This window comes from Mirounga leonina, unplaced genomic scaffold (assembly GCF_011800145.1).
Source record: "Mirounga leonina isolate KUSES-001 unplaced genomic scaffold, KU_Mleo_1.0 Mir_166, whole genome shotgun sequence".
Taxonomy (NCBI): domain Eukaryota; kingdom Metazoa; phylum Chordata; class Mammalia; order Carnivora; family Phocidae; genus Mirounga; species Mirounga leonina.
Genome location: NW_023270418.1, coordinates 15258553 through 15283467, shown reverse-complemented (window position 1 = coordinate 15283467; position 24915 = coordinate 15258553). Strand labels below are relative to the sequence as shown.

Sequence of the window (24915 nt, the reverse complement as noted above, 5' to 3'; positions counted from 1 at the left end):
GGGGCCTGGTGGCAGCCCTCCCCGCCCAGCTGCCAGAGGGGTGGCTCAAGTGCTGGTGGCTCAGAGGGGGGCTCTTGGCCACCCCTGATCTGTGTACTGAGGGTGCAAAGGTTACAATCTCTTGGGGGGTCGCCTGTCCACCATGGGTTGCAGCTGCAGGCCCACAGGAAGGGGAGACTGATTTCCCCACCCTGGTCATGGCCAAAATTTTTATTTTGCACTGGGCCCTATAAATTATGAAGCCCGCCTTGTCGGCTGGTCACTTCACCTAAGGATGTGCCTCCTGGACATCTGTGGAGCTTAAGGCTGCTGAGACCTAAAAGAGGCGGGGAGGAAAAAAAAAAAAAGGAGAGAGAAGAACCACCCTTGAATCGGGCATCCATCATGCGTGGTCCTTCTAGGCACCTGTTCTCCCTAGAACTCACGGCACAGCATTCCCAGCCCTTGACAAGTGCCTGACTCCGGAAGGTCCCGAGTATCTGCTCGCTGTGGGCAGTGGTGATGGAGCCTTGGGGGGGGCCAGAGCTGGAAAGAACCTGACTTTTCTCTGGTCCCACTCCCTGCCCCATGGCAGCAGGCACTGCCCCCCCCCCCACCTCCCCAGGCCTAAGGCTTCAAGCTAAAAAAACACTTACATGAAATAGCAGCTCCTAGGAAATGATTTGGGACTTGGAATGAGGCCCGTGGTTACTTAGTGCCTCGCCCCCACCCCGGAAATGAACTTAGCGGTGGAATACACAGCATTTCAATGAAAGGGCAGAGGAGCCTAGACGTGAGAAATAGCTGACATGTCTATTTTTTCTAAGACATCCCCAAAACAGGCTGCCCATAGAAAAGTGAAGTTCAGCTAGGAAAAATGCAAAACACAAGGCTGTCTGGGGAAAGGCACCCAAACCACCCAACCTTGACCGGGCAGGACAGATTCAGCTCATCCCACTGAGGTGATCACGGGAAATCAGGCAGGAAGAGGCAGGGGAGGTGAGGAGAAGGTGGGCTCGTCACCAGTATGCACCTCCTGTCAGGCAGGCACCTCCCCGCCCCCACCGGAGGGACTCAGGAAAACAGGGAACCCATTAGGCTTGGGGGTGGGGAGAAGGACAAGGACCCCCATCTTCCCAGGGGAAAGAACTTTCCATACAGCAGGAATTCTGTAAATGTTAAGGCCACTGGCCACCCGCTCTTCTACTGATTTACCAGTGACGACGATGATGATGATGATGGAAGGACAGGAGAGTTACTGATTTTTACTCTTGTCAGGCACTGTATTAAACCCTCTGCATGCACTAGCTCATGATACCTTTGCCACAAACTATGCCCGTTTTACAGATTAAGAAATCAAGGCTCAGAGAAGCAACCAGTAAATGTGAGACCAGAATCGGCACCCAGGTTGGTCTGAATCCAAACGCAGGTCTTTCTCCCATTCTATGTCCCTGGTCTATTTTAGCAATGATAATAAAAAATACAAAGATACAAATTACCGTATGTTGACTGTTCCCTCTGTACCAAGCACTTTGCGTATAGAACATCTCCTCTAGGAACCACAACCACCTTTTGAAGTAGGCATCATGATCACAACTAGCTTACCACTCAGAAAACCAGGCTCAGAAAGGTTAAGTGACATGCCCGCAGTCACCCAGCCAGTAAGGGTTCCAGCAGGGACCGGGATCCAGATGTACCTGGCAGAAGGGCTGGTGCTTTCAGCCCTCATGCTCTCCTGCCCTGTCACCTGGAGAGACTGTTTACGTCCTTGCCCACAGGGGAAAGTAGAGGGGATCAATTCCCAGTTCACATGAACTGGGAGCTATCTCGGGGGATGTCACTCAGTTCCACCACAAAGCCTCCATCCAGCTCAGCTGGGTCATTCCTGCTGCCCGACCCTGCAACCAGTGTCCCAAATTCTGCCTCTCCAAAAATACTTTCTCAGGGCCTCCCTCTCTGCGATCTACTCACTGTCTAGCAAGGCAAACACCTGGCTCGCAAGCAGATTCCATTCCCAAACGCGACATTCTTTCCGACCCCAGAGGCGTCTAGAAGCATGCCCCTCTCTGCCTCCTGAGAGCTTGTGTTAACCAACAATTCTACTTCAGGCATGTTTCCAGTGATACCAAGGTCTACAAAGGTTCCTGGCGTTGGCACCCAGCCAGTGATGGAAATGGTGGGCCACCTCCTTTTTTCCCCTCTGCGACTTTGAAAGTTCAGTCGTCGTCTCTAAGGATGTCTGCATTTCCTGTGAACCTGGATACCTCTAGATAAGCAACAAGAAGGCTCATAAACACAACTCACCCCTAAGTCCAGAGAGTTCCTAATAAACCAGTTCTGGGGTGTGTGTGGGGGGCGGCGGCGATGAGACCAGACAGAAATCCCCAGATGGAGTGTGAAGATTTAAAACTTGTTACAAATGCTAATTCTTCATTTAGTACCGTTTCAGTGGTCATTAAGAGGGTGAATTGGGGCTTTTAACAAAGTTGTTTTAGGGGCACCTGGGTGGCTCAGTCGGTTGAGCGTCTGCCTTCAGCTCAGGTCATGATCCCAGGGTCTGGGGATCGAGTCCCACATCGGGCTCCCTGCTCAGCGGGGAGCCTGCTTCTCCCTCTGCCCCTCCCCCTGCTTGTGCGCTCTCTCTCTCAAGTAAATAAATAAAATCTTTTTTTTTAAAAAGTTGTTTAACAAGGAAGCTTAAAAACAGTCCATGTCTGTTTCACTGGACACCTAAACAAATAAAATTTTAAAACACTGAAATTTTTTTCCCTGGGGTTTTTCATAGGATGCCGTAAGGGCATCCTTTAACATTAAAAGTAGAACCCAGATTTTTCTCCTGTGGCCAGGTGGCCTGGGTTTGATACCTGCTCTCCCTTTTCCTAGCTGTGTGATCTTGGGTAACCTCCCTTCTCTGGACTTCAGTTGCAGTATCCGTAAAACGGTAAGAGCAAAATCTTCCTCATCAGCTGTCAGGAGGAATAAGTAACGTGGCCTGGGGAAAAGGCTTAGTGCGTTTCTCAGACTTGCGTGGGCGTCAGAATCACGGACACTTTCTGATTCTCTGAGTCTGAGGTGGGGCCTGAAAATTTGCTTTTCCAACACGCTCGCAGATGGCAATGAAGATGCCGGTCCGGGGACCACACTCCTGAGAGCCAGCAGCTTAAGACAGTGCCTGGTGCATAAATGCGACAAAGTGTTAGCCGTCGTGACAGTCATCGCTTTGGTCCTCCTTATAGATCTTTGCCAGCCTCAGAAAAAGTTGCCCTGTTGCTTTCCACGCCTAACAAGTATTTCTCAGCCCTTCCAACTCAGTCGTTATTCCTCATGGGCCACTGAACCTCTGCACGTGTCCCGGTATCTGAACACCGCGTGCATTTCAAGCATCCCCTTTCCCCCCCACACACACACCTGCCGCCCCTCCTCCATCAGTGCCCTTGAGCCCGGCTCCTGCCGGCTCTATGGGAAATCACCCAATTTCATACATAATGGTTTCCTGAACACACGTCCTCATGTGGAACGAGACACTTACATGATATAAGGAGGAGTTCTGCTCCCGTAGAGCTAAGAGGGATTATAAAATCCCTAATTAATTACACCTCATCTGCGGATGATATACTTCCAGCGTTTTGCACCTACGTGTTCTTTCTTTCGCAACTGAATGTTCACTACCCTAAGGCCAGTGAGGCTAAAGACCTGCCATGTCGGCGTGCCCGTTGAGTTTCATCTTGATCTCAATTATATGAAGACTTACGGTTATCAATTTCACCAGACCCATCCTTTCCACTTACCTTCATAAAATTTGAGAGAAGTCCAATAAAAATATTCAAATAATTGCAGAGAATGCAGGTAATTGTCGAAGGGATGAAGTATGGCAGAGCTGCTGAAAGATAACAGGGCGGTCTGTCGGGCGGCCCCTCACGAGAGTAGCCTGAAACATCCAGGGGTCTTTCTCAAAGCCCCCAGACAGGGTACCACCCTATTTTCTCCCCTCACAGCAGCCAAGGAAAGCTTCCAGGCACCCCCTGCCCCACATATTTACGAACTCCACAATGCCTTTCTTCCAAGTATTGGCCAAATCCGAAACACAAGCTGTAACAATGTTCTCACCTAAAGGCATCATCCCCTCCCCTCCTCCTTGTCTTTTCGCTGGAGCTCAGCCCACTTGTTCAACACTCCATCCCTTGCTACCCTCTGTCCACCTGATCATCTTTTTCCATTTGGGGAATCCCATCGGTTGGAGAAGACTTCCCAGGCTGACCAAAGAGGAGCTAAAACTTTTCTTCTCTATTCCATTTGGGTTTGGGAAAAAAAAAAAATCACACACAAGTGATTTTCCCCACTTTTTATCGTCTCTCCACCCAGCTAGCTGTGGATTCTAACCAGTCCCATCTTTGCCCCCTACAAAATCTACTTATTCTGGGCCTCTTTGGAAGCCCTTACCATCCATTCGGGTTTTCAGTTAACACGACACAGTGTGGTATGCATCTGCATGGATGCATCTACATCCCTGTTCTGCCTGCAATCTCCAACTCCACAGTGGCCACGATGCTTCGATGTTTCCTCCTTCGGCTCTGCCATAAACCCTCAATGAATTTTCCCTGATAATGAAGAGCTAAGGAGGAAACTGGCCTCCTGGGACTCACAGATATGGGTAGTAGGGGGGAGGTATTTGTATCAAACGCTACCAGGTCATCCATCACCTTTAGGCATTAGGGTGACTAAATTTCCCCCTTTCCTAGGTACTTTCAGAGCCACTGACGATAGACAGAGTTTCATTTTTTTTTAAGATTTTATTTATTTATTCGACAGAGTCAGCGAGAGCAGGAACACAAGCAGGGGGAGTGGGAGAGGGAGAAGCAGGCTTCCTGTGGAGCAGGAGCCCAATGCGGGGCTCGCTTGGGACCATGACCTGAGCTGAAGGCGGATGCTTAACGACTGAGCCACCCAGGCACCCCAGAGTTTCTGCATCAAGCAAAACCAAAAGGAATTTAACTTTCTGGGCTTAGGGGAAAGCTTGCAGCAGCCACGGCAACACCAGCAGATACAGGAACACAGAAAACGCTGTCTGCAACTCCTCGCATCCCCATGCCCCGCACCACCAAGGTGGTTAACCACTAATTAGGTGATACAAAAATGCATAGCATTTCATTGGTTTCCAAAGTTATAAGGAATGAATTATCCCACAGAGCTGTCTCTATGATACAGAGTTCCCCTGGGAAACCCCAACCCTCCTTCCAGGCGCAATGCAAAACAGAGGGAAAAAGAAAATGCTGGAAATGTCAGATTTGGGGGGGATCAGTGTCTTCTGGAAATCTATCTGTGCTTCTGTGGCTCAGACGGCCTGTCTCCTGTGTGTCTGTAGACACAAGATAAGCACTGTTTTTCCACCTGCTTCCCCTCTGCCTTCACCTCAGGTCATTTTCATTATTCTTCGCTGAAAATATTCTTTTGTGACTCTTTCTTTAAAGCTACAAAGTGAGAATGTTCACTTTCAGAAGCAGCGTCACAAAGAAGGCTTTGTAAGTAGAGATGTCTGGGTTGGGGGTCTGGGTCCCAGGAGATGGGAGTCCACTGCTGAATGCCCAGGAGGGGGCCATCTGTCCCTCCACATAGATAAGCCCAGTGCCCAAGGAGCCCATTCATCATCTTCACCAACAGCCACATCCATGGTGTTGGGGTCTTCCCTGTCCACCCCTGGGTTCTGTTCCTTATTTGTCCCCAGACCTTCTGCCCTCCTCCTTGCTGGAGGAATGTTCTTCCTGGAACCCATTCAGACTTTCCATCTGCCAGTGGAATGTGAAGGCTGGCCTCTAGAACCCTCCCTCCTGGATGCCCCTCCTCCCCTCCATCCTCCCTCATGGAGAGTTCTACTTGGCATGGCTTTGGGACCAGCCCATTTCCAAGAGGTGCCTAGCACGGGGCTCTCCAAACCCGAGTCTCTCTTGAACCACCTTCAGCATTTGGCCATAGCCAGGGCCACCTAAACTGTTATCTTTGCAGACTATTTTTCTTAAATCCATCCGCTTTTAAAACATACATATGTCTAAAAATGAAACTATAGTAACATCAGTTGCCATAAATAGAATGTAACTCAACCATCAACTCAAAGCAAAAAAAAAAAAGGTTATGAAATCCTAATTAGTGTCCCTAGCTGAAGGCTCTACACTTGAGGCCTGCTCTGTCTTCCTGAAACATGATCGCCAAGTCCCACAGAAGTGTCAAAGACTCGCAAACCAAGACTCTCTCTGGCACAATCAGCAGCGCTAAAGGAAAAAGAAGGGAAATAATTTCCAGCCACGAAGGCGAATGTTATTTAACGCCCCTGCCTCTACCACCTAAAATCATCTACCTCCCTCTCCTGCAAGAAACTTTACTGAGTATCTCTTCTATGCCAGGTACCTTCCAGGGACTGGGGAACCAGACACCATTTTTAAAAAGGGCTCTGCTCCTTACATGAGACTTAAAACCTACATTTAAGCAGACAGCTCGACAGCGTCCAGGCTAGCTCTCTCTCCCATCTAGCACCCTACACTAAGGAAAAACCAGATTCAAAACTGTGAAAACCAGTTCCTACCCCACACTGTCAGACTCACTCTTCACCAAGCAGTTTGTCTGATTAAGCTCTCGATAGAAAAAAAAATGACATGTGGTTATTAGTTAAGTGTTTGGCATACTTTGTAAGCAGCATTAACCGCCCCCCAAAACCTCAGGGCTTCCCAGATAAACAAGTCCCCACCCAAATGCCCTTCCCCACCCATCCTAGGGGTAAGCCCCCTGTGCCAAAAGACAACTGACATTTAAAACCCGATGGAAACCACACCAAACGCTGTCTGTTTTAAATGTCAACGAGGAAGGCGGCCGGCTGGGCAGGTTCCTCCAGGACTGATTGAAAAACCACTTCTCTGGAGTTGGATTTAAAAATCAATCCCTACAGAGAGCAAGAGGAGAGGCTGAGGACAAGACTGACCTTTGAGTCAAGGGCAACAGAGATGATTCACATTTGTAACTAATTACCTCTTTCTTAATCTTTACGTTTGTCTCTCCCTGGACCCGGGCCTTCTTTCGAGCAGCTGAGACCTCTGAGCCAACTGAATTCCAGGCTTCCGTTGAGTCTTGCTTTGTCCAGATTTATAGCGGCCATTTTCTGCTCTGTGCGTGTGTGTGCGTGTGCGTGCGTTCATGTGCACGCACACGTGTGTGTGTGTGTGTTTTAAAGGACTGACATCTGTCATTCTTTAAAAGTGCACATAAGGGGCGCCTGGGTAGCTCAGTAGGTTAAGCGTCTGCCTTCGGCTCAGGTCGTGATCCCAGGGTCCTGGGATTGAGCCCTGCATCAGGCTCCCTGCTCAGCAGGGAGCCTGCTTCTCCCTCTCCCTCCCCCTGCTGCTTTCCCTGCTTGTGTGCTCTCTCTGTCAAATAAATAAATAAAAAATCTTAAAAAAAATTAAAGTGCACATAAAAGTTTAAGCTTCCTGAATCTTGGTAAGAAAAAAAAAAGAATGCCTGTGTTGTTTTTAAGACCTAAAAACTCTTTAAATGGTCTTAAAAGTATGTTCTCCTTGGATATGGAATAACATCACCAACCTGAAACCAAGATGTTTTCTGTTTTTGTTACTTTCCCATTAAAAGGGATGGATGACACCTTAGAATAACAAATATGCATACATATAAATTTAACGACCACATTACTCTGTCTTCCTCTGTGCTCGTCACTGTTCCTGACACTTAACAAATAATAATCTAGTCGGTCCTCACAACAACCTTGTAAGGTTTGGTCCTATTACCCTTGTTTTTATAGAACAGAAAACTAAAACACAGAGAGGTAAAGCAAATTGCTCAAGGTCACACAGCTAGTACGTGGCTATGCTGGGCACTGAACCCAGGTAGTCTGGCTTTAGGGGGCATGATCTTGACCACTCCCCCACTCTGTTCCCCCACTTCCCTCCCCACACACTATGTGCCGAGTACTTTACGGATGTCATTTCATGTAACCCATACAATGACCTCTAAGGTAGGTCATATTTTTATTCCCATTTTACAAATGGGGAAAACAAGGCATCTTGCCCAAGACCACTCAACTAATAAGTGAAAAACAGGAACTCTGACTTCACCAAAGTGTCACCCAGTGAGTTACTCAGTCAAACAACACGTCCCCATGCCCTCCCCCGTCCCCATGTGCCTGTGGTTAGAATCAGGAAAACCACCTGTATCAGTGGATTAGAGACCATCTTCCAAGTGAGACTGGAACCTTGAATTCAATAGCCCCGTAAAAATAGGGTTTTGGCAGGAGGGATGTCAGATCCCCTGATCCAATCGTCTTTAACAGGACAGACCGGGAGGCTTAGCGACCAGAAACAACTTGGCTGAAGGATACCTACAGTTACAGTGATTTAGATGCCATCCATGGGGGTGGGATGGAAGGTCACTCAAGCAGCAATTCTCTAAGTGTGGTTTGGGGTCCCACGAGAGATCCTTAGACCTTGCCCACATGGTCAAAACCATTTCCTCAGTAACCCGAAGCCACAATTTGCCCTTTTCCTTGCATCCTCCATGGGTGTACCGTGCGATTTTCCAGCGACTACATGATGTGCAGTACCGCAACAGACTGCATGGGAAACAGATACAAGGATCCAGCTACCTCCTCTGGAGCCAGACGGTGCAGAGATTTGCAAGCATAAAACAATGCCACTCTTCTGTTTTGTTTTTTTCTGAAAAAGCCATCTTTCATAAAAATGCTGTTTAGGCTAATGTGTAATAGGTTTATGACTTAAATGAATTAAATATCTTAAAGTTTCTCAGGTTTCATTTCCAATATCGTGATTCAGACAGAGATAACCCAAATAAGTGGTCATTTTTAAGAGCACAAAGGAGTCCTGAGACTAAAAAAGCCTGAGAGCTGCTGCCCAAGATCATCATCTCCATAAAAGGAGGGACCACACTGGCCCTGCCCGTATCAGGGACTCGGTGTCCGTAATTTTGGATGTTGAAGGAATGGTACATGCATCCACGTACACTATAATGACAGACACTCAGACCCACGCAGCTTACCTGGAAATAGTCTGTAATGAAGGATCCAAGCTCACTCTTCAGCAGCCTCCTGGGGAGAGAGAAACACCGTCAAGCAGCCCTTGATGGTACAGCGCCTGGTGTCTAGTTCATAGATACGTGACAATGACGGAGTGCTCACCAGTGGTACAGGGGCCAAGGCAAGGTCTAAGAAGGGAGTGTGCTAGGCTTAGTAATACCTCTGCACAAGAGTTATTAGGGAATTCAGGCAATGGAAATCCTACAGGGGGATCCAGGCTGCCACAGAAGATTCTTTTTTTTTTTTTTTTAGAGAGAGAGAGAGGAGGGGGGAGGACAGACAGAGAGGGAGAGAGACAATCCTAAGCAGGCTCCACACCCAGCGCAGAGCCCAACACAGGGCTCGATCTCACGACCCTGAGATCATGCCCCAAGCACAGGAGAGTCCAACAGTGTTGGTACAGGCAAGACAAGGCACCTGGCTTCATGTGAAGGGGGGAAAAAAAAAGCAAAGAGGAGAAAGACTATAATTTTGGAATCCTCCACATCTGCAGACTTTATGGTTTAAAACACATTTGCCATACATTCTTCAACCCAAGATTGTGAAATATGTGCAAGAGGAGAGCAATCATTATCCCACCCATGCAGATAAAGAAACGGAGGCTTAGGGGCGCCTGGGTGGCTCAGTTGGTTAAGCGACTGCCTTCGGCTCAGGTCATGATCCTGGAGTCCCACATCGGGCTCCCTGCTCAGCGGGGGGTCTGCTTATCCCTCTGACCCTCTTCCCTCTCATGCTCTCTGTCTCCCATTCTCTCTCTCAGATAAATAAATAAAATCTTAAAAAAAAAAAAAAAAGAAACGGAGGCTCAGAGAGGTCCTCAGAATAAGCCGGTGGCAGAGTTAAGATTCAAAGCCAAGCCTTCTGCAAATTCAACATCTTTCCCCATAATCTCACCCTGTCTCTCCTCCAAATCCACCAGGACATTCAACTTGGTGCCACGGTTGGGCTGGTCTTGCCGCTCATCCCCGAGCGACTGAGGAAGCCTCCAAAGGGGGCAACAACTGGGAAAAGAGATTTTACTCATCCAGCCACAAACATTTCTTGAGCTTCATGTGCCAGACATTGTGCCGGCACCAGGTATGCAGAAGTGAACACAGAGAGGAGGTCTCGGTGCTGCGGATGGAGAGCATGCTCATAAATACACTCGCAAGATGATCTCAGAGTCTTGAGAGCTCGAACGAATTTTAAACATAGAGGTATTGGCACCAGACCCCTTCTCCCTGTGACAAATCATGGGACTGGCCCCACTGCTATAGCTCCCCAGAGCCGGTGAGTCCCCTGGGGGGTACACTCTTCACCACTTCAAATGAGTGCACTGACCCATCCCACCAGTCATGGTCATGAAGGGGCAAGTGCTCAGGCTTCTGACAACAGCTGCCGCTATCCACTCCCCCCCCAAGAATGCGTTCCCCACATGTTGCTGGAGGGGAAACAGGAAGTTACAGCGAGGTATCATTAGGCGCAGACCATAGACGCAACAGGACTGCAAAAGAAAAAGAGGGAGACCTCCATAATCTAAATTCTCATACCAGAAAGACCCCTGGAAAGCTGCAAACATGTGCTGAGCTAGGAAAATAACTTCTTTTTCCCACGACCGACAATGTGCGTGTGGTGGATACTGCATTTTGAAATCCAGTATCACGGCGGGCTCCTGGAAGGCTACCCCACAAACACAACCCAGCAGCTCTCCCAGATGTGGGCAGGTCTGACAAGAGGCGGGGGAACCTTCATCAGTCAGCAGGCCATGGGCCGGGCGCTCATCACCGCTCTGGGAGGCTAGAGCCTTCTCTCAGGCAGAAACAGAAACCTAGTGGGCAGCCCCAGATGGAGGCTTTCAAACAGGAAGAGTCAGGGAGGCCGTTTCTAACTACTAGAGGGGAGGCACCCCTGAGCAAGGTCTTCATGGCCACCGGGAAGCCTCGGAACCACAGGCGAAGAAGCCAAGCTTCCTCAAAAGGTGGAAAAACACGTCCTAATAACAACAGGCTGCCCCAAACAGAGTTTCCCAAGCACGTCTTGGGTACTCATGATGCTGAGGGACGGACACGGCTCTGAGACCAAAGAATGGGTTATGGAATTGGTGTCCCCGAGGAATCCATGCTGGGAAACTGTGCTCGTGAAGATGCTTTGGGTAAAGTGCAAGGAGAAAGAGGTCCGTGGGAAGGGTAGTCCTTCAAGGTCAACTGCTATGGGAAACCCTCCCGGAGAACAGTGGAGGAGGGATCCACGTAAATGTGAGCATCGTTAATCAAGGCTGGACGTGGTTAACAGGTGATGACTGCCCAGGGACTTTTCAGGGCAGGACTTGGGAGCATCACCACGCTACCCAACCGAGGAATCCGAGAAGCACGGTCCCCGACCGATCAGGGGAGGCAGAAAGGCTACAGCTCACAGTGAGGGGAAGGTACAGCACCTTCCGGTCCTGCCAGGGCTGCCACCAGCCGTGGCCACGGCCGGAATTCTGCAGAGCATTACAGGGAGACAAAGCTTGCGGGAGAAACCGGCTGATAAAGGAGCAGAGGCTAAGGAGGGAACTTGACATGGCTGCCAAGACAAAGGCACAGCGGAAAGACTGGAACTCCTAGGACTGAAGCTAGAAGCAGCCATACCAGGAGCAGTGAGATGGTGATGGAGAAGAACGAGCAGCGCAAGGCGAGGACCTCCTACTATTGCTGAGTGTCCCCGGCTGCTTTTCCATATATATGTGCTTCTACCACACTGGGAACTCAGATCCTCGGTCCTTTACTGAGGAGGAACCAGACACAGGAATCTGCACAACGATCCGCCTTCTATACTTTCAACCTAATTAATGGACTATTTCTGACCGGGTATGGTAAGAGAACCAGACATGTGTCCTTTCCTCAATTCCTGAGTTCAAAACCCTGTCCACTAGGTCTTGTTATATAGACTTAGCCGAACAGAATAGACCCCATCGGATCAGTTAGGTCAATGTTCTGTTGTCCTGGGGGCGAGGGGTGCCAATCACTAAGTGGTTCTGTCCCTTACAAAACTTGTCCTACTTCGGAGCATGTTTTGTGTTAGACAAGGTCACTGCGTATATGTACGGAGTTTCTGCAGCAGCAAAATAAAGGAATCAACACAGATGGGCACCAATAAAGTACTTGCAAAAAATTGTATCATTCTTACAATGGAATTTTATGCAATTGTTAAAAAAGAGAGAGAAGAATTCTAATGGTACATAAAGATCTAGGTTATATTAAGTCTTAAATAATGCAAGATGCTGAACAGTGTGTATAATACGCTACCTTATGAAAAGATAAGAGAAAAATAAGAATATGTATTTTTATTTACAGAATACCAATTAACTCAGTTGTCACATCTGTTCTTTGAACTTAACTGCTCTGGAACAGTGATGTTATTTGGTTTCCAACAGGCCCTTTGAACTGAAATAGCGCCTTGATTTTCAAGCAGGCGAAGCACGAATGCATTTTAAAAATTACATATAAATGCACTGGGCTTTGTCCCCTCCTATCCATCTCCCCAAGTAAGGAGCTGGAGAAAATTGAAGCTGTTGCTGGAAATTAAGTAGGGCAACAAAACACTTTAGCAAACTTTATTCCCTGAAGTTACAAGGAGATACAGACCCCAGTCTGTGGACCTCCTACAAATTGCTGAGTGTCCCCGGCTGCTTTTCCATATATATGTTCCTTCCATATGCATAAAGAAGGTCTGGAAGAATGTCCAATAAACTGCTGTTATAATAATTCTCTTTGGGGGGGGTGTTGAATGAGAACTGGGTTTCTGGGGTACAAGAGATGGAGATTCTTTATTGTATAACTCATTATATATTTAAAATTTTTGTACCCTGTGAATCCTATGAAAAAAACATTAAAAAAATGTTTTTTAATTTAATTAACAAAAATCACCACCAGGGTTACTACCAAATGGCTTGCAGCCTAGAAGAAATTCTGGGAGGGAGTTCCCATCAAGGTTGCAATGTCAGGAAGCAGGTGCTCCCAGGGATCGGAGAATCCCACAAGGCCGGAGAACCTGCCAACCCAAACCCAAACGCAGCCTGGCAGCCTGAGAATTCAACCCAGAGAGAAAAGTGGGGAGGAGGCCAGAGCTGGCCCAGCCATCGGAGAGCAGATTGCCGCTAAGTCATACTGCAAAATCTCCATCCGGTTTCTATACTCGGCATTTATTCTGTTTGCACTTGGTTTACAAGGAAAGAGTACTTCTGAAAAACATGATCTTAGCTGAACTGAGAGAAAGAGGGATTTTCCACGCCTCTGTCTTGATACACCATCTCCAGGGGGGTCTCGGCAGGAGCTTCTCTCCAGAGAGAGAACAGAGATCCACAAATTCATTCGCCAAATCACAGCCATTTTCTGAACACCTGCTCTGTGTCAGACATGGTGCTAGAAGGGACGAACGGAGCCTGGACAGAGATTTCTTCCCACCAGGGCCACGGTCTCGGCAGGCACAGGAGCGCCATCTTCCCCAAAAACAGAGAGTACAAGTATCAAGGGGTTAGAGGGGCACAGACCTAAATTCAGAGGTCAACTCACCCTCTAACCTTCCTCACTAGCTTTGCCAGTTTAGTTTGCAAAGCACAAGAAAGGAGAGCAAAGCAGGCGGAACAACAACAGAATTAACGAGCCTATGGTTTGTGGTTCCCTAGATGCAAGAGATGAAAACTCTCATTGCCGATCCCTAGGATGCGTGTTCTGGCTAAGGCACAGGGACTGAGAACCCGGCAGCCCCCTTCCACTTTCTCCACCCTCTCCTAGGGTGTTTTCCCTGAAAACAGGAATGTAATTCCTTACTGGAACAAATAAATAAAAATAAGGAATAAGAAATAGATTGCTCCTAGGATGGAGCTGGATGATCCCCGTCCTGCGACTGAAGTTTACTAAGCACTTACTAGGTGCCAGGCACTGCAGTCCACAACATACACAACACCTGTTTCCTCCTTTAAGCCAAAAACAAAGCCATAAGGTCGTAGTAACACCTCCGCTTTTTTTTTTTTTTTTTTAAAGATTTTATTTATTTGAGAGAGAGAGAATGAAAGACAGAGAGCATGAGAGGGAGGAGGGTCAGAGGGAGAAGCAGACTCCCCGCCGAGCAGGGAGCCCGATGCAGGACTCGATCCCGGGACTCCAGGATCATGACCTGAGCTGAAGGCAGTCGCTTAACCAACTGAGCCACCCAGGCGCCCACACCTCCGCTTTTTAAACACAAGGAAAACAACCCTCAGAGGCCAGTACGGAGGGTGTGCAGCAAGCACAGGACAGAGATGAGAGAGGCCTCATGGAGTGTGAGGACCTGGACCAAAGCCTGTTGTCGGCGATCACCTTTGCAAGTCAACATCACTGGTCAGTCCCTTGTACCCGTTCTCCAGCCAGAGCTCAGGGGTAAAAAGGATACCGCTCTGCGGATTACCGCAAGGGTTAAAGAGTTCATCCTGGACCAGTTAGTTCCCAGAACAGGCCTGGCATGCATAAGGCTGGGCAGGTGCATGCTGCCCAGGGTTGCAGACCCTGACACCCACACTCCCAAGAACTTGATCCAACAGCTTCTCAGCATCTTAAAAGTACAGCCGGACCAGCCCATTCCCAAGCCTGCATGAGGGACCCAGGTGAAACTCACGAAGGGGGCCGGACACTAGGGCCAGACCTCACTGAATGAACAAAGGGTAACAAAGGTAGGATGGTGGGGAAAAGGTGGCTTGACTAAGATGGAAGTGACGTCCCAGCTCACGGGGCTCCAGCTTCGCCTGTGTCACCTATGTGGCTTCCAGGCACACAGAATCCTGTTGCTAACCACCACCAGCAGCAGCCACGGAGCTGGAAAAAGGAAGTGGGGACCTGGGAGTAATGGCAAAGGAACGCTCACATGGGTCCAACCCACAAGGGAAACGGGGCACGAAGTTCAGTCAGAAGCCAGAAAGGCCACAAGAGGGAAAAAATGGAGAACCACTCACTGACCTGTATTATGTCACCCCCTTCTCCCCGCCTAAGGCTGACTGGGCTAGACACCACCCCAGATGACACGATTTCCTGTTATTACACAGACCCGCCAACTCGCCCCTCACTGTCTTGTCAACTCAACTTCCCACTTCTGTGGGCTTGAAGGGTAAACAAGGCTGGGCCAGAGCCGGATCCTGGCTGGTGGAGAGGCACGAGGACCCCAGGGGGGCAGGCGGCGCAGGAGCAGCCCAGAGGATGGAGAGAAACCACCTCAGGTATGGGCCACCGTGTCCCTGGCACACGGGGAAAGACCCAGAGCAGCAAAAGCCCAGGGGAGGAGGCAGCAGTTTGGAGACAGGAGTCACGGGGCTTATGGCTCCCCAGCATCTGTCAGGACGGCCAGATGAGCTGTTCAATATTTCCGTGTCATCTGGCTACTAGGGGCTGCCCCAAGTACTCAGGCCCTCCAACCTGGCTCCTTAGCAGGATCCAACCCAACCTCCTCATGATCAGGCCCTGTTCCTGATACTGTAGCTGCTCAGTACCCCCCAACCTGACTGCTAACTCCCCCGAAGATCACCTCCCTCAGTTCTGCAACAGGACATATTTTAAGGAGGTGGCCTCTTTGTGCACTGACATGCAAATGCCCCTTTCCTCCTTGGGTCCATTTTACTGGGGCCCACTGGAGGGGGTGTCCATGACTCAGGTAAAATGTGAAGACTCCCATACCTCTTGCTTTCCTGCACCCTACTGGGTGGCAGTGGGGACAGTAAAAAAAGATGGGAGACCACCAACAAAGAGCTTCCATTGGCCTTCCTTTTTTTTCTTTATTTTTTAAGATTTTATTTTTGTGTAATCTCTACACCCAAGGTGGGGCTTGAACTTACAACCCCGAGATCAAGAGTTGCACACTCTATGGACTGAGCTGGCTAATCATGTCACATGCACGATGCTAGGCAGTTGGCACGCAGCATTGCTAATCCTCCAGTGCCTCTGTGGTAGGAATTTATCCTCATCTTGCAGATGGGGAGACTGATGCTCAGAGCCTTGCCCGGGGCCATATAGGTAGATCCTCACCCCAAATGAGGCCAACCTCAAAGTCAGCCCATGGTACCCCGCATGCTCACAGGAGCAGGTGGGTAAGGTGGGTGAGGGACGCAGGCAGACATGAACAGTGGGGGCTGCAGCATGCTCCTCGAAAGCCAGCAGCCAGGCCTTGGCTCCCCCTGACCAGTCCCAGGCCAGACTACACGTCCAGTGTTACCTGATGTGAACTTTCCAGAGAGGCCTGGATTTTTAGGGGAGATACCCACATTTCTAAACACCATATGGGCCAACCACCACCACATGGGTCAGCCCCAGAGGTTTCCGATTTGTCACTTCCCTCCCACCACTCTTCCCGCCCCCAAAGTCAACCAGAGCAGACACAGGGACAACACATATACTTGGGCAGAGCCACCGGAGCCGAAAAGAGACTCCACCTTAAGCCCTCCCAAAGCAGGGTCCTCAGAAGACAATGTCCGGCCTACCTCAGGATCTGGTAAAGAATCTTTCCCCGGGGACGTCAGGCCTTGGTCTGGACAGGGCGGGCTCTGCGTGCCCCTTGCGGCCTGCTTACTAGGTGTTTAAGAACACGGGGGGCTCGGGTTCAAATCCCAGCGTGGCTACAGACCGGCTATGCAACTCTGGGCAAGGTGTCCCAGCTCGCTGGGTCTCTGTAAGACAGGGATACAGTACCCGCCTCATAGAGCTGTGCTGAGTTTTAGAAGAACGGACATATTTAAAGCACACAGAATCGAGCCTGGCACATGCTAAACACTACACAAATGTCTGCTATCAGCATCACCTCGGGGAGCCTCGCCTCAGACTCTGCCAGCCTGTGGGCCTCATCCAGACTCTGCTCCTTCCCAGCTCTCCCTGCCCCCCCGGCAGCTGCGGGTCCCGCGACCGTCAACAGACTCCCTCACGGAGATGGGAAAACCTGAGGTGCATTTCCCTTCGGGGGTGAGGGGGCTCAGGCAGCCCAAATGACTCAGAAGGAGGGCGTTTCCACTCAGACCCGTCAAAGATCAAGCACAGTTCTTGGAACCTCCTCTTTCCTTGAAAATCTCTGGGGTTTCCTCCACACCGCCCTCCCAACAAGAACAGTAACAGGGTGGTTGGAGAGAGAAGGAAGAAGTGAGTTTCCTGCCTCAGGCCTGCTGCAGATAACTCATCTCTGGCTTCCGGAAACCTCGCCTCTGAGCATTCATCTCTGCAGAGGAAAAAAAATCCTGGGGAGGAGCAGGGGTGGTGGGGGCATGGAGACAATATTAACAAGGAGGTTATATCCTCAGTTGCCCTTTCCGCCTGACCCTTACCTGCTCATCCTCCAGATTTCAACTCCACATTTCACCTTCCCCCAAATAATTATGAACCCATCCTCTGCACTCCCTGGCACTCTGGATTTTGCTAGCACCCCACTTAAGAACACGGAACCATCACCGCCTGTGCAGGGCCCTGCTCTCACTCTGCAGGCAGCTCCCCAAGAGCTAGAACCACCTACTTCAACAGCTTCCCCCAAACCTGGCCCAGTATCTGGCCCAGCATCCACGAACATCCATTGATGACAGAAATAAAAGAACCAGTGACCTCTGACTTCTCCCTCCACACAACCCCCCACCAAGCAAAAAGTGAAAGCACCTGCATGGGTTCTTATAAGAACCAGTCAATGAAAATCATAGGTTTCTCACACTCTGCTAACCCTTTGTGGTCACACACCATCGGTAGAGTCGTTGGCTGACAAGAATGTTCAGGAAGAACGTGCTCTGGTGTGTCAGGGAGTTTGGCCACTCTTGTTCCTGGGAGAGCTCACGAAACCCAAACCTCAGACCCAGAGGCGTCCCCACTACCAAACTGCAGCCCCATCAGCAATGAGGCCGGGGACGGTATTACAAACCTCATCAATGTCCCACGGAGAATTTAAACCAAGAGGACATCCAGGACCAGCTCCAGTCAGGGCAGATGGAATTTTAGGGCAGGCAGAGTCGTAGACTGTGAGGACCCGGGATCTCACTAGAATAGGTCTATTCTAAAGGGTCATCTTCTTGCCTTTTGGGATATGACAACATGCAAGTCCTGCTTTCTAAGGCAATTCTGATCTATGGTCTTCATGCTGACTGACCATATGCCCTGACTGGTTTGGGGAAAATGTGCTGCTTTATTGAGGTGTGACACTCCTGACGAATTTGTTAAGAGGTCTCCACATCCTTCCCTTGATCTAATAACAACGTGTTTTAGAACTTGCCCATTGTTACCAAGATTCTTCCTCATGGCTACTCCAAAGTCTACCTGCTAAAATTTAAACTGGAACTCACTTTTGATGACCGAAAGCCCAGGTGTTCGTAATGACTGCATTATAAAACCTAGTTACATAAAACCTCTATCTCCCCAGTCACCCTTTGCATCCACCCACGTTTAAATGAACTCATGCTTCCCAGGTACATACGAACCCCACCATTAGAAAGAAGGCCAGGGTTGGCCAGGGTGACCCGGGGACACTGATTTCAGCTTTGATTCTGGATTTGGACAATCCATCAAAGTTTATTACCGTTTGGCTTGAGTAGAATGGAGAACTGAGAGAGTCATTTCCTCTCGTTCTTTTCTCTGTGGAAAGGACAAACAGCAGGCCCCTTGTGAGAACTCAACCTCACCCAAACTTCAAGTCCAGCACGTTCTTGGAGGAGCCCGTCCTGGACCTCTCTATTTCGAAGTGAGGTCACCGCATCCAAACTGCTAGAAGAATCTTTACACAATACCGTCCTTGTGGTGAGTCACCACACTGCCCTGCGCTCTCATACCTGGTCCATCCTTTATCACTTTATTATCGCTAACATTTCACAAGGATAGGAGTAATAACGGCTAACATTTATTACGCATTGGACCCTGTACTCATGGCGTGTTTAGCATTATCTAGTCCTCCCAACCACCGTGAGGTTGGTGCTATTATTATCCCCATTTTATAGAAGGAAAAACAGAGACCGAGAAAAACAAAGTAACTTACTTGCCCAAGGTCACACAGCCAGTCTAGTCTTGATTCCCAGTCTCTCTGACTCCGGACACGACTCTCCTAACAAGTTAAAAAATTCTACTGGACCTGGCACAGATCTTCTGGCACAAAGACCTATCACAACTGACTGCCAAAGTGGGCTTGAGAATCACTGGTCCTCTCTCCTTCCACATTCTCTTCCCTACATTCCTATTGCCCTTCTGCCCCCGCCCCCTCATACACACACCCTCCGTACCAGGCATGCTTCAGCCCTGTCGGATTTATGGACCTGCTTCCAAAAGAGAAAAGAAAAAGGAAAATCAAAACCCAAATGTCTCCACAAAGGTGAACCAGAGAGGGGCAGGTCTGTTCTGGCGTTTTCATTGCTGAAATGAGGGACAGTTGTGTTCATTCCCATGCAGGCACCTGCAGATGTGGGCATGCGTGCAGGCTGGCTCACCTGACTCCACTTGGGACCGGGTCACACTATGCCTGGCATGCCTTGCACGTTCTCAGACTCTGAGTGTCTGTGATGTGAAAACCCATCTCCATTCTAACCACTCTCCTGCAGAAGGCCAGAGGAGAGAAGGTCCAGAACATCGGTAGCTGCAACTCTGGTTTTTGACAGCTTTGACATCTCCTGGACTTGAGCCACATCCGGGCAATCAGTGTCAAGCCCCACATGTATCTCTCACCAGCCTGAAAATTGCTCAAAACATAGGAAGAAACAGCCAGCCGCCGCCCCCCCTCCCCCTTAGACCCAACACTGGAAGGGAGTGTTGGGGGGGATGTCATGCTTCTCAGAGGGGTGTTAAGAATCTCAGCCCATGATGGAAGATGGGGTCCCAAAGGCCTCATGAAAGGAAAGCAGAAGGCCAAGAACATCTGCTTAACCTTTCTTCCAGTCCGAAACCCCTGACTCTACAATATGTTGCAAAGAACACAGGTGTTGCTCTGGACTGAACTGTGTCCCTGTCAAACTCCTATGCTGAAGCCCTCCCCTCCCCGGGTGCTGGTTATTTGGAGATGGAGCCTTCGGGAGGTCATTAGGTTTCGATGAGGTCATGAGGGTGGGGCCCTCGAGATGGGATTAGTGTGACCTTAGAAGAAACCGGAGAGCCTGCTGAACACAAAGGAGAGGCCCTGTGAGGACACAGCGAGCGGGCAGCCAGGAACCGGGCTCTCACCAGGAACCGAATGTGCTGGCCCCTTGACCTCAGAATTCCCAGCTTCCAGAATGGTGAGAAGTAAATATTTACGGTAGAAGCCCCCCCAGCCTGTGGCATTGGTTATGGCAGCCTGAGCAAACGAACACAGGTGTCTGAGACAGGGGTTCAAATCCTGACTCCACCCTTTCTAGAGCTGGGTGACCTTGGACGAGAGTTTATTTTTCTTATCCACAAGTTTATGGATAAACCACGAAACAGTGGTCGCCTCACGGGGCTGTGAGGAGGGTCGGGCGGGCTGAGAGGTGCTCCGAGCTTTTCCAGACTAGCTCCCTTCCCCCACTCATGCGGCCTTAGTGCTAGGTCAGCCCCCCACCCCCACCAGCAACGCCTTCACGCACGCTGGGGCTCCTCTTGTCAATGGATGGCCTCCCGGTCCCATTCAGCCCACAAATGTGTTTTATTTGACCTGTACTAATGTTTGGGGGAAATTCAGATTATTTATCAACGTTTAAAAGCCAGGAAATTTCACATAAAAGTCTTAATTTCCGGTTGAGAAAGAAGTTGACATGTCACTGGCTCCGCGTCCTGCCAGGGCGATCCGCAATCCCCTTTCAACAGAGGGTGAACTCTCACCTCCCTGCATCCAGGCCAGCCTCCCGCCTTCAGAAGACGTGCTGGAAACCTGAAGGCTTCTGAGTTAGCAACCCCCTGGGGATAAAAGGGCTGGTGGAATCTGCCGGGCCCAGTACTTTTCCTAGCTGCCCACAAAGATTTTAAGTACAATTTCAGGATCAGTCTCCCAAAGTGAGGAACAATGAGCACGTTCCTGAGTCACTGTTTTATTTATTTATACTTCCACTGTGAGCTAAAGAACCCTCCCGAAGAGGCCAGGATCTTAGTTCTTGGAGTAAAATAGAATTCTTGCAACCCAGGGGTTGGCTGACCCAGCTCTGTCCCTGTCACTTGACTTCATGGGGTCTCAGCTGCCTTCTCTGTAAAAGGAGGCCTTGGGCTAGACAAGCTCTATTGTCTCTTCCCATACTTGTGTAATTACTATGTGAAATTCAAGCTCCTGGGTAGAAATTCAACACACCTCAGTTTACTTCTGAGCCCTAACGGTTTTAATGAAAGCAGAGCTCTTAAAACACCTCACTGATCCTTAACACAGGTCTTCACTAAATTTAAACAGGACCCAAATAAGGGCTTTGTTTATTGTTCTGCCCATTCCAGGGTTGGGTCTTTAGCCTTGATGTTCTGCACTTAACACACCAGACAGGAAAGAACATCAGGGCATTAAAAGGCCTGATGCACAACCTCCCGTCCCCAGGAGATCCTGGCGCTCTGGGCTGTGCCTGCCTCTCTGTCCAAAACACAAATCCGACCATACCACCCATCCCCCAACTTCTGGTATTCTCTGCTCATGGGTCTTTTCTTGGATTCTTGCTCAATGCCACCACAGGACCTTTGCACCTGCAGTTTCACCTGGTGAATTCCCACTGGTCCTCCAGAAGAGAGCACGAGTAGGACATCACTCGTGGCCTCAGCAAGATCAAGTCATACAGACGTGCTTTCCTCACAGCAGCTGTCGAAGCCACACTTCTACGTTTTACAGGTATGGTTAGTTGACCAATGAGGATCTCCCTGACTTAATATAAATCCCAGGACAGCAGGGTCCACCTCGGTCTTTGCTCAGTGTTGTCTCTCCGGTGCCTGGCCAGTAAGGCGGCACTCAAATATTTGTTGAAGGAGTGAATAAACCTATGAAAAGCTGACACAACTGGGAAGATTCTGGACGACAAGAAACCCTTCAAGGACCACATCTTATTGTGGGTTGTATCACCCAAACCATAATGACAGCGACAACACGCACAGTCATAAGAGCCCCCAGTACCGAGTGAGCTCTGACCCTGTCCTAACAGTTCATTTATACAATAACCCAACTTAAATCTTCACAAGAATCCTGTGGAAGTAGGCATATTTCCCATCCGTGTTTCATGTAAGAGGACAAGGGCAGCAGAATCCCAAGCACACGAGGCCATCTTGCCGAATGTGGCACCTAATGGTTAAGCAGGGCACAATCCATATTTACAGAGTATGTGACATCTGCCCTATGTCAACCCACCCCCTGCAGAGGCCCCCCTACAGACACTATACACAGGAATAAATGTATGAACCCTTTGTGGACCGGAAGTCTAGATAGATAAGGGTCTCAGAACTTAGTAGCCATATGAGCCAGTAAACAGAAACAACAAGTTGTTTCGACAGAAACAACAAGAACCAAGCAGACAAAAACTTTAAGCTAAGGCTTCCAATGGGGTGGCCCCCACTGCCCCAGCTCAGACCCACGGTGGGAAATGGTCCCTAACCGAGCCATCTACATACCTGATGTTTTCGTTCAGTGCATAGAGCTCATTGCTTTGCAAGCCGCCCCCTTTGAAGACATTGATCACGGCAGTCTGGACACTACAGGGGAAACAGAAACGGGCCCTCGTTAGAGGATCTGCCTGCCAAGGGAAACCTCAATAAGCAGCTCAGGGCTAAAGGCAGATGTAAGGGCCAGAGAGCCCATGGCACAAACATGGCCCATTTTCCATCCCTGGAAATGCATCATTTCCTTTCCAGGGTCCTCAGAGAGAAAAGAAGACTGAGGCCAAGAGGATCCCAAAGCAGCCCCTCTCCCCCAACTTTCTCAAAGGCGAGCTGGTGTTCCTCACTGGCCTCGCTGGCAGCCCTAATGGCAAGCAGCATTCATGAAGGGCAGGTGGTGGGATCTGCTCTCAGGACACTGGGCCTGGAGGGATCCAAAATGGCGCCTGCAGCAAGCAGATGCCAACGGTGCCCAGGGTTCCTTCACTTAGGAGGTCCCTGTCCTCACAGGACAGCCTGCATGCCTGGGGCTGATAGGAAATGTTAATTCCTTGCCTTTTTGGTAGGGTTACCTTGGAAGAGTTTCATTGAGGCTAGCCTCTCTTGCCCCTTCCGTTCCCCTCCTGTGAGGTGCAGAGGCAGTAGGGGGCTAGTCCCTGGAGGGGCCACAGTTAAATCTTGACACCACGTGCTCTGGGGCACCAGCCCAATATTTCAGCAAGGAGCAGATTATAATCTCATCTTTATCAAGGATCCTAGGTCTTTTTTTTAAAAGAACACAGATCCATTCACAGCAAAACATGTCAGAGCCCCTCTTCACCCCCATCATAATAAGAGTTGTGCAAAAATGAGACAATCCAAGATGATTCAAAGTACAAAGAATCCAGTAATGCTTTAAAATAATGATGCATTTAATTCATCCAAAGAGTAACTGCTAGATATGAAAAAGAGCAGCCCACAGGGATTCAAAACATAGTGTTGATTCAGTCTCTACTCAATGCTTGGCCTACAAAACGTTGGCCAGACACCACATAAAAGCGCAGTGTCCCCTTTCCCATCCACCTGTGGCTCACAGGTACCGAGAGTCCCCAGTTTATACCACTCATTTGGCTTTCCACAGATATGTGTCTTATCTTCCCAGACAAGTAATAGGTGACTTGAGGTTACTTACACGGCCCCACCCCTTGGTACTCGAATAGTCTGGGGTGTGACTAAGGAACATGAATAGTAACTGTAAATTCCAATCCGGTTAACTGACTCTGGTAGCCCAGAGGCCCCCAGGGACCCCCCTCCTCTCTCCTCAAACAAGGGAAGCCAGGGAATACATTGTCCACAGGGAAACATGCTGTCTTCATCAACGGCCTAGATGTATAATCACGACCTTCTGGAACAGAGCTCTCCGAAGGAGCAGAAGCTAAGCCTGTCCCCAAGCCCTGCTCTGGCCCTTGGCAGCCCTCCACTCCACGACTATCGCCCCCCCCCCCCCCCCCCCCCCCCCCCCCCCCCACTCCCCCCCACTTCCGTTACCTGTTCCAGGCCGAGTTGGAGCTCAGCTGCAGAGCCTGCCGGGCTGCTTGGAATCGGGGCAGATCGCTGAGCACTGGGGAGCTCATGAAGCGCGGCCTGGGCCTGCGGAAGGAGCCCATCTTGTGGAACTCAGTGGGTAGAATGGGAGCGAAGCCACGGGTCATAAGTCCAAGTGAGGGGACGCCTTCTCCTCTGAACCAGAAGGTTCCAAGTGCCCCTGGGAAGGGCTTCTCCCAGAGCTGCCCTCCGGCCGTCAGGCTTTCTTAAAACCACAAATTTAGCCAACATCTGAAAAGAGAGGGCAGTGTTTATTGAAAACTCCCAGGTTGAGCAGATCATTTCTTAGAGGAGGTTGGCTGGGATTTTCCAGCCACACTTTTTTAAAGAAGACTCCAGGACCCTGCAATAACATCCATACCCCACCGGCTCCCATTCCCACTTTTGACTGTAATACTGTGCTTACTTACCCCAAGGTGGGAAGGCAGCGACAACGGGCATAGGTTAAGGCAATCTTACAGAAAGGTGATTTCTCAGCTGTGCCTCACTGTGGTTCCTATAAATACCAGTCAAAGTTTGGGCACTGGCTGGGTTTCTGTAGACCCTGCATCGTTGTGCATTAAGAGATGGCTTTTTACAAAATGCCTCAAAAAGAACACAGGAGCTCCTTCTCCTGGCACTAAAGACCTTCCATGATCTGCATTTAGCATGCCAGCCCATGTGTATTGCTCAGTATTTCCCAAAGCATCAATGCCTCTTCACTCAGGCACATCTCCCCATCCCTTACCTGCTGTTCATTCATTCCTTCCATCAGAACATATTTGCTGAGTG

At 49.6% G+C, this 24915-nt stretch overlaps 1 protein-coding gene across 6 annotated transcripts in view; it reads right to left on the bottom strand.

Annotated features, from left to right (window-relative positions):
• Positions 1-24915, bottom strand: part of PRR5L (proline rich 5 like) — a 71430-nt gene that overhangs the window by 27507 nt on the left and 19008 nt on the right. For 5 of the 6 annotated variants that reach the window (XM_035012584.1, XM_035012588.1, XM_035012587.1 and 2 more), the window contains exons 2-4: positions 24088-24375; positions 22576-22656; positions 9028-9076 (exon numbers count right to left, since the gene is read on the bottom strand). In XM_035012584.1, coding sequence (XP_034868475.1) covers positions 9028-9076; positions 22576-22656; positions 24088-24251 — 294 coding nt within the window. In that variant the 5' untranslated portion in view covers positions 24252-24375. The remainder of the gene's footprint in view (positions 1-9027; positions 9077-22575; positions 22657-24087; positions 24376-24915) is intronic. The other variant, XM_035012589.1, reaches the window with a different exon arrangement.